This window comes from Berghia stephanieae, chromosome 3 (assembly GCF_034508935.2).
Source record: "Berghia stephanieae isolate SIO BIC M18660-M18661 chromosome 3, UCSD_Bste_1.3, whole genome shotgun sequence".
Lineage (NCBI taxonomy): Eukaryota > Metazoa > Mollusca > Gastropoda > Nudibranchia > Aeolidiidae > Berghia > Berghia stephanieae.
The window spans coordinates 52,965,409-52,978,005 of NC_088362.1; the positions used below are offsets into that span (position 1 = coordinate 52,965,409).

At 38.5% G+C, this 12,597-nt stretch overlaps 1 protein-coding gene across 4 annotated transcripts in view; it reads right to left on the minus strand.

Annotated features, from left to right (window-relative positions):
- Positions 1 to 971: 971 nt before the first annotated feature.
- Positions 972 to 12,597, minus strand: part of LOC144967986 (thymidine phosphorylase-like) — a 46,497-nt gene continuing 34,871 nt past the window's right edge. For all 4 annotated transcript variants that reach the window (XM_078905831.1, XM_078905832.1, XM_078905833.1 and 1 more), the window contains exons 5-9: positions 12,365 to 12,483; positions 11,042 to 11,204; positions 6,439 to 6,666; positions 3,263 to 3,403; positions 972 to 2,774 (exon numbers count right to left, since the gene is read on the minus strand). In XM_078905831.1, coding sequence (XP_078761957.1) covers positions 2,638 to 2,774; positions 3,263 to 3,403; positions 6,439 to 6,666; positions 11,042 to 11,204; positions 12,365 to 12,483 — 788 coding nt within the window. In that variant the 3' untranslated portion in view covers positions 972 to 2,637. The remainder of the gene's footprint in view (positions 2,775 to 3,262; positions 3,404 to 6,438; positions 6,667 to 11,041; positions 11,205 to 12,364; positions 12,484 to 12,597) is intronic.

Sequence of the window (12,597 nt, forward strand, 5' to 3'; positions counted from 1 at the left end):
TGTACTGTTATTTTTAACATATTATAATTTGTAAACATTTGAGCTGGGTGGGGTTCCCTACCTCCACAGTGGGCAGGGAGGTACTTACCGTGTCTTCTATCCCCGTATATCTGTTTTCCAAATTGCTTTCTGTCTTTGTCTTGGTGTGAGATTGCTCGGTTTTGTCCCGACCCTGGCCGGAGTCCTTGACTGGGAGGGAAACAGTCAAATGCAATAGTTATTGTTTTGGGAGATGATATTTTTTTCCTTGTAAATCATCTCTCTGTTATGTGTTATTTTTAATGTATAATGCAAGCATTTGAGTGTATTCCTCTTTGTTGGATTTTGTGCTTGTGTCTGGATGAGACTTATAGGTGATCTCAAACTAAGTGCATTGGTGGTATGCTCTTGGAATCTACATCTGATCCCTATTTGTTCCCAGTTCCCTATGTCTTACTTTTTCTTGGGTGCTTTAATTGTAATTCTAGAACTTTTTACTATCCCATTTTTTTCCTTTTTACTGGCGCTGATATGACCTTAATGTGTTGCAAGCGCCGTAAAACCCTTAAAAACAAAACAAAAACAAACAAACATTTGAGTGTATTCCTCTTGTGCTGGTGTCTGGGTGACACATTTAGTTAATCTCAAACTAAGTACACTGATTGTGTGCTCTTGGAATCTACATCTTTTCCCTATTTGTACCATTCCCCTTTGTCTTACTTTTTTCCTCAAGTCCATTTAATTGTACATTTAGAATGTTTTAACTATCCAATTTTCATCCTTTTTACTGGCGCTGATATGATCTAAATGTATTGCAAGTGACGTTAAACCCTTAAAAACAAAAACAAAGTAGAATCACTTGCTCCAGACAGTTGGGGGCGTTGAAATCTTGTTGGTGATCCATGCGACCCCTGGCATAAAGATGGAAGAAGATAAGCTCCCACATTTTCCATTATTTTAGCTAATTAAAAGTAGAGTGGAAATATCCTGCATTAAATTGATGAAATTTATTCAATGCTTCTAACCCTTTGAATATAAAATATAAGACCATACGGAATAAATTATACTATAATCATAAGCGATTAAATTAGAGTAAAATTCATATATTGTAAGTCAGATCTTTTTTTGAGGATAAGTAAAAATAAGGGCATCTCCCAAGCCAAAGGACAATATTCTATGTGATAATCCAGGTATTAAAAAAGAAGTCCTTCAGAGCCATTAGGCCCATGGAGCTGGAGTTTATCTTGGTGTCTAATGCGTGAAATGGACAATAGCAATTTCTCGCTACCCTTGGATAGGACACTAATCTATCGCAAAGCTTTCCACCAGGTCTAACACCAACCTTGCTACCCAATCACTGCTGGGTGGACAAGGATGATGGTGGGGGGGGGGGGGGGGGGGGCAGAAAAAGTCTCAACTGCACACGGGATTGAGTGAGTGAGCTAATGGGACCCCCATCCAGGTATAAAGTAAAGCTCTATTAAGAAAGAGCCAGAGGAGCATGCAATGTTATTGAAAGTTTAGATTCATTAGAGAAATGCAATTGTCGCTGGTATTTTGATGAAGATGGGAGTAGTTGCTCCACCAACAGAACATGCGACAGGCAAAGCAGCAATGGCAAGTCATTATCCCATATGCATCATCATTTTACTCTTTCGCACCCTTCGCTAGTTTACACAATGCATGTGGGTGAAGTAAAACTAAGGTGTCCACGGGGATAAAAAAAGACATCTCCTAACATTAATTACTAAGGGAAGCAATTAGAGATATATAAATTACGTTTAGGATTCTCATTGTTGTTGCCCTTCGCTATTCTATCGAAATTTCTATAGGTGCATAAAACTACAGTGAAGCATTGATATACATAAAGATTAACCTCTGGCACAAAAAAAAAAAAAAAAAAAAAATCTTTACATCAGTAGCTCTTTATTTGAAAGGAAATAATAAGGGTAAGAGGAGGTACAGATAGTTCCTTCAGTTCATTTCAAACGTCTTCGTTATACTTATCATCGACTGAATCTAAATGGGAGGAATGTGTAGAAATTGAACTGTTGCCACAGAACAGAACGAGACAAGCAGAAATATTACATTTCAAAATTAATAGAAATAAAGGTACAACAACTAATAAATTATGATAGATAAATAAAGTTATAATATGTGTAGAAATGAAGCGAATCGATATTTAAAACTGACAACAACAAGCCCTGTTATGGAGAGCACCCGATACAGATTAGATAAAATTAAAATATGCAAGCTGATTCAACTAATACTTTTAGGTAAATATGTATTAACACGATGATGATAATGGTGATGATGATGAGGCGGATGAGGGGATGGAAGAACAAATTGAAGATTCTGAATAAAACAAGAATATGCATAAGAAAAGTTTGTGACCAGAAAATGTGCCTCATCAGAATATCTAATTGCATAAATTTAATGCACTATAAACTCAGCCTAAATAGAGTAAATTGCTTATGTTGTAGTCTTCTATTTAACCTCATTGTTTTAAGTAGCGTGTATGTTACTGTTATATATATATGGATTGTCTTAAAAACTAAAACGCTCTAGTCAAACAACGAGCATAAGCCCCTAACTACAAATCACAGATATATTGATTAATCATCATAACTATTTCTACAAAGATGACTCGTGAGATCCTCAGCGATAAACTTTCAGCAATCTGGTCGATCTGCTGGGTACTTTGTTTTCACTGACAGTGAGTGCATTGGTCAGGTGGGTCAATGCGTCTTCTGGAATATCAGCATCTTCGTGATGGACCCGGACCCATGCTTGGCCTATACACGAAAGACAGTTAAAGCATGATAAAGAAGCGAAGATGTTCAATCTTTACTTACATAAATTTAAAAAATATTAAAGTCTTTTGTTTATGGGTGTGTACTGTTTATTACATCATGTTACATTAATATTACTTTTTCCCGTTTGAAGACCATCAATCATTGTGATAAGAAAGCCAAAATTAAATAGATAAATGCATAGATAAAACCCAAATTCTATTTTTGAATATAATTAATTGACCCCGCACTATTTTAAAGCTTTAGGCAAAACGAGTGGATAACCGCTATCTATCTATCACAAACCTCTCTCTCTCTCTCTCTCTCTCTCTCTCTCTCTCTCTCTCTCTCTCTCTCTCACACACACACAGATAAACACACGTCTTCGCCATTTGACCCTATCCGATACAATCTAAATTGAATAAGAAACGTTCCTAGGTGCAGATGGGTCAAAACATATTCACACATCTACAAAACACAAGGCAGCTTACCCTTAGTCACGGTGTCTCCAATGTCCACCAAAAGTTCGACTCCCACAGACATATTTATAGCCTCTCCAGGGGCGTTTCTACCTCCTCCTAATTTGTGAACCGCCTTGGCTACGGACATGGCTGTGATTTCCTTGACAAATCCTAATAAAAAAAATAATAGCATTGGAGAAATATAGTTTAGGAAATTAAATAAAAAAGTCTGGAGGCGAAGTAAATAGAGAAAAACAAATGAATGACACGAAATAGGGAATGCGATTAGCGGAAGAGTAGCGTCCCTTGATTGGACGTCACCCATAGTCTGTGACGTTACCGGCGGAAAAGTTATTAGAGAGAGAACGTCATGTTGGTTGTGCGCATGTGTCTCTCGTCCTCGCTTCCGGCGAAAGCGGCTTGAGACACTTCAAAACCAAATTGACGTTCTCTCTGTAAGGTGACGTCCAATCAAAGGACGCTACTCTTCCGCTAATCTCATTCCCTATACGGCGATTTATTCAAGTAGGCCACTCCAAAAATACCATACACAGTTATAAATAATTAAAGTTTAAAGGTCTTTTGGACCCCGATAGCTCAGTTGATAGAGTTCTCGCTTCCCTTGCAAAGGGACCGAGATCGATCCTGGGTGATGTCCATATTTTTTCGGACCCCCTCCCCCCCCCCCTCCCCCAACCACCCTTTGTCCACCCAGTCTTTGGGTAGCTGGGTCTGTTTGATCTGGTGGAATGTACTTTGCGATAGACTTGCGTCATATATAAAGGTAGCAATTAATTGTTATTGTCCGTTTCACGCTATAGAAACCGGGATAAACCTCGACTCTTAGGGCCTAATGGCTCTGAAGGACTCCTTTTAAACCAACCAGTCTACACAGATCACTTCAGAAGGAACGGATCTATAACATTTCACGTTCAATTTGAATTCTACTAGAAAAAAAGTAGCCCAAGTTGCACCGCTGTATTGCTCTCTTTGTAAAACAGATGAATCTTCAGCTATAACCAGATAAATATGATTTTAAAGTCTTGCCATTAGTTAAAGGAATGGAAGACCCAACAACTGCATTATCGTAAGTTAGTCGTCAGTCACCTCTCGAATAGGATTCAACAGTCGTGACATCACTTCCCTCGTATTGACGCATAGTAACTTAGTAACTGGTTCTAAACTATCGGAACAATGGGGGACGCCCTTATGAAATACTTCTCCGGCGAGCATAAACGTGTATCCAGAGGAGAAAAACATTATAAATCTGATCATATTTTAACTTTTATACATTCTGATCACATGCCATGTGAAAAAGTTCTAGCCAGCACGAAGGATAAAGAGTACCGATTATATTTGTTTAGAACCAAGCTGCTGGTTGCTAGGCGGACGTGACATCAGACTATTGAATCCTATTGGGAGGTCTGGATTAGAAGAATCCCATTGGAGTTATTTCATGTGGTAGTGGATTATTTTAACTGCTTGTTTTTAGATTTTTCTATCACAAACTGAGTAAGACGAAATCGCCGCATTTATGAATAAAGTTAAGGTCTTGTGGTAGAACATTCTCTATCGCGTATTCCACAACCTTGTAACTTGTAGCAAATTCACCAAACAACCTTAGTCCAACAACAACGAGATCAAAACAAGGGGGCACGATCAAAGATTCACAGTGCCGCGCTCCCGAATACAAACAAAGCCATGAACAATCGTTTCCCCCCTCTTCTATACGCTTGTGGAATACCCTACCACCAATTGTTGTTATTTCACTTCATGGAACAGTTTAGAGATAGGCTCATTCACTACTATCGCCCAGAAAAAACATTCCCAGACGTAAAATGTCAAAAACATTTAAATTTTCGACAATACACCAGGGCCCAATTTATGTAAGCAGACTAGATTTAGTAAATGACTTGGCTAGTCTTAAGCCTAAGTGAAGTAAGTAGCTTAAAAATCGAATATAGTGAATGTTTTCCAGTCTCTGACAGCTAGGCTCTTGCTTGGAAAAGGGGTTTGTAAGGCGACTAATTCGGCTATTTTGTGCTGGTAACATCAAACACTCTACTACGCGGTGACAGGTAAGATGCCAGTCTTCATACTTTCAAGGCGAAAGATTTCCTAAGAGGAAATTAGCAGCTCATCCGGTGTAGATATTTCGTTCCGTTTCATATTTGAACCTACTTTTGGCATGATGGATCAAATCCCGTGATATTGACTGTCGACTCGCTAGCCCGATTAGATTGGTTTTTAAAAGATTTTACTCACAAAAATGAACGTGTAGTTTCGACGATCTGCAGTTATTACAGTTTTTTTAAAGCCATTGTCAATAGCAACAGGACACTTTTTGCCTCTGCCATTCGTAACCAACGTACTTTCCTTCCGAATAGAAGCTTTCTCAATCTAAAAATAGCTGCTATCCTGTCGATGTTATGATGTATCCTAGTAACTAGTCTCAGACTAAGCTTGAAGTCCGGCCTCAGCAAATGACTAAAACTTGGCCAACCTTAGACCGGAGGTGTGATTTAGTCTGGGACTTGCTTGATCAGCTCACATAAAGTCATTGACTTAAGTCAGAGACAAAAACGGGCCATGGTTCTAGTTCCGTTTAGAGCTGGGCAGTGTTAAAAACGGAGTTCTCGGAGAAGGCTCTTTACTCGCATTCTCTTAATGTGCTGAGGTGTAAAATTATGGAAACCTGACCAGTATTAGCATTTTCACTGTACAAATACACATTCGTAATAATTCTTTTCGGGTTCATGTCCCGTAGTCACTGAGCTCTGTTAGTTCACGATGCTCGTAGCACACATCAAATGTTGGCTTGGTCCCCCATAGTAAAGCACGTTGAGCACATTAAGTGGATATTGCGCTACCGAAAAAAAATCATGTTTTTTATTTTTTTATTATTTTTATCATTGGAAAAGGCTTTAAACAAAAAACTAACTTTTTTATTTTTTTATTATTTTTATCATTGGAAAAGGCTTTAAACAAAAAACTAACTACTCACAATACTATAGATAGAATGCGCTTGGCCAAGGAGTTCACAACATTGCCATCCGGAAGTATAACGGACCAACACACAAACTCTGTGTAACCATGAACTTTTATAGTCTTGTTAATACAGTTTAGTGAGAACAACTCACAAACGCGGATGGCAAAAACAATAACAAAGGCCTGAGTGACGTCATCTGCATACTATCTATACGTACCTCCACATGGACAACTCAACTCTGTTTTGTGTTTGGCTGCTGGCAGAACTTTCCAAATGTCCTTGCTATCATCACACAAGTCATTGGCTATTTGACTAGAAACGCCTTGACCTTCTATCATGGCCTTGAACCTTTCGAGGGCCGAGCCATTTGTGATGGAGTCTGTAATCCTCTTTTTGGCGTCCTCCACAGAAATAGTTGTGTCGTGAGCATGGAGTGCATGGCCGGCTAAAGATGTGCAAATCAGATTAAAGAAAACAGATTATAGTATGTAAGTATGTTTGTTTGTTTGTTGTTATTTGGGGGGGGGGGGGTTATTATTTTTTTTTGGGTGGGTCTTTTTTGTTGTTGTTTTCTTATTGTTGTCTTGTTTTTTGTGGGTTTTTTTTTGTTTTGATTCTTTTTATCTGTAGGGGTGGGGGGTGGTGGGTTAGATTAGCAGATAAAGTATTGTGCAAAGCGCTGATCGAGCGTTGTGAAACTGTAGTAGTGTGTCACGTTAATGTGCAGACATTTTAAAAGATAATCTTCATAAGATACGACCATCTTTATTGTCCACTTTGGGATTTTTTGGGGATCAATTTGAATTGAGTATTGCCACTTCTCTCTCTCTCTCTCTCTCTCTCTCTCTCTCTCTCTCTCTCTCTCTCTCTCTCTCTCTCTCTCCTCTCTCACTCTCTCTCTCTCTCTCTCTCTCTCTCTCTCTCTCTCTCTCTCTCTCTCTCTCTCTCGTTCTTTCTTTCTTTCTCTCTCACTCACTCACACACACACTCACACACACTCACACACACGCACACTCGCACACTCACACACACACACACACACACACACACACACACACACACCTTTTTCTCAGTGAACTCATTAAAAATATATATAATAATATAAGAGTGGTTTTACCAAACAAACCAGATGACTATACTGCCGTACTCTGGAAAAATCCATATTTGAAAATTTGGCCAGAAAACTCGCCCTTCAAAAATCGATCGATTTAAATGACCCTCATCTTGGCAAAAACTCTTTGACCTAGTACTAAGGAATACTCACAAGTCCCAGGTTTAAGAGTTTTTGGCAAGATGGGGGTCGTTTTAATTGATCGTTAGATGAAAAACGAGTTTTCTGGCCAAATTTTTAAGTATAGGTTTTTCCAGAGTACGGCAATCTATACTATATAATACTTCTGATCAGTATACAATCAAACACCCTTTTAATCTGAACAAATACATAGTAAGGCAGGATGGGATAAAATCTATACTTTATTGATCCAAGGAAAAGATGGGTGAATAATTATAGTTTTCCTATATGTGATTATATAGATCGATTATACAATAATGTTATTGGTTGCCATGCTAATAAAATGCAACAACGAATAAATACCTCGAACAGGAGAAGAAAATTAAATCACAATATCAAACAACCACACACACTTATACAAAGTATGTACTAAACAATTTTTTTCTGGCCAAAATTGAAAAAAAATTTGTTTGTCATTTCAATTACTATTTTACCGTACTCTGAAAAAGAACAGGCATTTTTTTAAAAAATCGTTCTTGAAGGAAGTCCTCCGTTTGAGTTACTGAACGATGAGGTGGTTTTAATCTATCGATCATCGTGAAATGAGTAAGTTCACAAAGCTATCGATACTCCTACTATCTACGTACAAAGTATCGGGTAAAAATATTTCTGGCCAAAATTGATAATAAAAGAGGATTTATTTTTGGTCAATGTACGATAACACTTGTTATTCTGTCGTATTCTGACACATTTTTTACATCTTGGCCAGAAATAAAAATCGTTCTTCAAGGAAGTCCCAGGTTTGAGAGTTTTTTGTTGTCTTTTTTGTTTTTTTTGTTGTTTTTTTTTTTACATTTTAATCGATCGATATTTGCAGGACGAGTTTTCTGACCAAAATTTTAAAATGTGTTTCTTTTTTTTAAAAGCACGGCCGTGTTACTCTTAGTAAATACGAACTATAAAAGTCTTAATTCTCCTACTTGATCTATTGTCGTCTCTCTCAAACCCCATTTTGTCATCAAAAATCGATTGATTAAACTGATGTCTCAGGTTTGAGACCTTTTGACAAGATGAATGTCAATCTATTTAAATCGATTAATATTTCAAGCATAAAAGTTGTTTTGTTGTTGTTGTTTGTTTTTTTTTTTGTTTTTTTTTTCTTTGTTTTTTTTTTTTTTTTTTTTTTTTTTTTTTTGGGGGGGGGGGGGGGGGGGGGGGGGGGGGGGGGTTGGCCTAAATGACAAGATGTATGCGACCCATAGTCTCAAACAAGTATTATATCTGGAGTGATTAAGGACAGCGTGGCTCACCAGTACGGTCTTTGCTTCGTACTCAAACGGTGAGGAGTTAAACTACCCGCCTTGCTGTGTGTCCTTGAGCAAGTCACATCGCCCTAGCTCAATTAGCGGCGCTGCCACAGCGGCTGACGCCTGGGTTATTCCAGTCTTTCCTTGGAATAGATCCTAGAGACAAATTTTCCCTTATTTATTTATTAGATACTGGAAATTTTAGTTTATAGCAAAGAATGTGATATGAAACAAGGATTGACTTTACAGTGAAATCCGCAAGAAGTCAACACACTTATCGTCAACTTGTGCTTAAAGTCAAAAACTCTTATTGACCCCAAACGCTTTACCAGACCAAGCCATCCAATCGGAGAAAAAGTCTCGACTTCATCCGGGGGTCAATCCATCGCCTTCGTTTACTTATAGATAGAATGCGCTTGGCCAAGGAGTTCACAACATTGCCATCCGGAAGTATAACGGACCAACACACAAACTCTGTGTAACCATGAACTTTTATAGTCTTGTTAATACAGTTTAGTGAGAACAACTCACAAACGCGGATGGCAAAATCAATAACAAAGGCCTGAGTGACGTCATCTGCATACTATCTATAGCCTGACATTGACCAAAAAAATGACGTCAAAATGCTAGTGTTTGGCCACAAAAGAAAACAAATCGTGAGTTGTATTCAATACTTCAACCAATGGGACCACTTGTTTCCATGAGACTACTAATGACAACTCACTAGGTGGTGCAAAAACCAAATAATGAAATCAAAATGCCAGTCTTTTTGGGTTTCAGTGTCAGGATATAACTTAACGATGACTACGGTCAATCGAGGTCCCTTTGCTTGTGAAGCGAGTGCTCTACCAGCTGAGCTATAGATAGTATGCGCTTGGCTGAGAAGCTCATAACATTGCCATCCGGAAGTATAACGGACCAACACACAAAATGTGTGTATCAATGAACGTTTATAGTCGGGTTAATACAGTTCAATGAGCATTACTCATAAACGCGGATGGCAAAAAACAATAACAAAGACATGAGTGACGTCATCTTCGAACTATCTATCGGGATCCCTTTGTGACACAATTAGTCATCACTTAAATTCCCCTGCCATGTGTGACATTCTCCGTGTTCTACACATGACAGGCTCTTTTTTCAAGTCCTTATCCACCATACTATCCTTCAAAGACAAGTAGCAATGTGCTCTACGAGACTTGCAGTACAGACCAGTTTCGGACAATGTTTTGAAGGAAAAAAAGGTATTACGACATAATTTAATAGATAATATAACAAGCAAAGTTTCGGCTCAAATCCGTTTTTAATAAGCAAGAAAAAATTAAACGGTAATAAAAGGCTCCCAAGAAGAAGTCGTAGAGGAAAATGAGGAGGAGGTTGAGGAGGAGGAGGAGGAGGAGAAGGAGAGGAGGAGGAGGAGGAGAGGAGGAGGAGAGGAGAAAAAAAAGAAGAAGTAGTAGTAGTAGTAGTAGTAGTATAGTAGTAGTCAGTAGTAGTAGTAGTAGTAGTAGTAGTAGTAGTAGTAGTAGTAGCAGCAGCAGCAGCAGCAGAAGAAGAGAAGAAGAAGAAGAAGAAGAAGAAGAAGAAGAAGAAAGAAGAAGAAGAAGAAGAAAGAAGAAGAAGAAGAAGAAAAAGAAGAAGAAGAAGAAGAGAGAAGAAGAAGAAGAAGAAGAAGAAGAAAAAGAAGAAGAAGAAGAAGAAGAAGAAGAAGAAGAAGAAGAAGAAGAAGAAGAAGAAGAAAAAGGAAGAGGAGGAGGAGGAGAAGGAAAAGAAGAAGAAGGAGAGGAAGAGGGGTAGGAGGAGGAGGAGATTATGGACACGGATAAGGAAGCGAGGAGAAGATTGGGGGAGGTGGAGGAGAAGAGGAGGAGGAGAAGAAGAAACGTTCAGATTCATTATTCTTTATCTGTCCACGTTTTCAGGCAGCCTACTATTTGCTACAGTAATAACTTTTTCGAGTGTCGGTGGCTCGGGTAGACCAAACTCGTTTAGTAATTGCCAATGCCCCGGTGTTGCGCCATAAATTAAGGCGTCTTAAACGTATTACCTTACTTGATTTGGATGTAAATGAGTACCTAGTAATAGACAATGACGGATAGTTCAAGGGAACGAAAACAAAAAAGAACGCCTTACAGGCTACTGGTTCTACATGAAATGAAATTTACTGATTTCGTTTGGCGGGATGGGCAAATAAATTAAGCAATCTGACTATCATCAAGCAAGTTGAAACAGTGGAAAAGGGTGATATAATTTTGCCTAAAGTAAATTAATAGAAACCTCACCTAACTCCACGACTAGATCCATGAGATCTGCTGGTCCCTTCCCTTGCAAGCACCACACGGATTCGGCCACTTCTAAAGCATTGCCCACCATGTTGCCTATCGGTGAGTCCATGTCGGTAAGGAGGGCCACGGTGTTGATTCCGATGTCTTTTGAACATTCCACCTGGTTTTCATGTTGTAAGAAAATACCACAAAAAAAAGATATTATAGTTAATATTCACAAGTGTCGGCCATTTCAACTATTATAACTACGATATTCCATACCGCAACAACAACAAGTGAGAAATATCCACTAAAGCTAAACCTATATTGGCAGCCTACATTTTTAAAGGACTAAAAATGTCTGAAAATAACCAGCTGATTGCCAAGCAAGTCTTTCCACCTATTAAACGTGTCTACGTTCTCCTGCTTGCTGTATGGAAGATGCCAGACGAGAGTTCTCGCTATAGGAAAAAATAACAGTTACTTTCGATGGATTCCCTATAGTAATCCCACAAAGCAATGATTTTTTTTTAAAATTCAAAATGTAGGAAACCGTAAAAGACTATACGAAAACTATGAAATCGATTTCATAGTCGCAATATCACCTTGCCTGCATGTTGACATGAAGCCACCATCCACTATGATAGGGTTTGTAACCCAAAACACATAGACATTCTTTTAAAAACACCCCTTCCCAAAAACAAACAAATAGAAAACAAAGAAACAAACAACCGACTTGTATGGTCCAAAGACCGGTAAACTAACAAAAAGATCAAGAGCTGTACGCTGGGTTTCAAATGAAGACGTTTCTTGCTTGCCGTATAATAGAACTTCATTAGAAGCTGTTTGTTAATGATTAAGAATTTACAGTCGACAGTGCGATGTGACAGTGAAGCTGGTTTGGACTCGAACATGTGAATAAATACCGATTTTTTTCTTCACTTTGGCCAAAAATCATTTAACTAAAGTACCGTTAGATTAAAATGACCTTTGACCTGTCATAAAGATTTCGTTGAAGTCTCCGGGTTAAAAAAAAATGAAGAAGAGAAGAGGAAGAAGAAGAAGAAGAAATTAGGATGATGATGAGCAGGAGGTGGAGGAGGAGAAGAAGAAGACGAAGAAGAAGAAGAAGACGACGATGACGACGACGACGACGACTACGACGAAGAAGAAGAAGAAGAAGAAGAAGAAGAAGAAGAAGAAGAAGAAGAAGAAGAAGAAGAAGAAGAAGAAGAAGAAGAAGAAGAAGAAGAAGAAGAAGAAGAAGAAGAAGAAGAAGAAGAAGAAGAAGAAGAAGAAGAAGAAGCAACTATGTAAATGGCACAGAAAGCTGTAACTCACCATAGACTGGGCTAAATCCATGGCCTTGTCTTTGTCGGAGACGAATGCTCCAGAGCCTGTCTTTACGTCCAGGACTAAAGTATCGATGTTTTCAGCTGCCTTCTTCGAAATGATAGAACCTGAAACGTTAGGTAAAATCATGGTGATACTCAAAGGGTTCTTTTTGGATAAACCGACTAATGTCCACTAACCAGTCAGCTGTCGTACTCTCGCGAGGTCTCAGGTTTGAACGT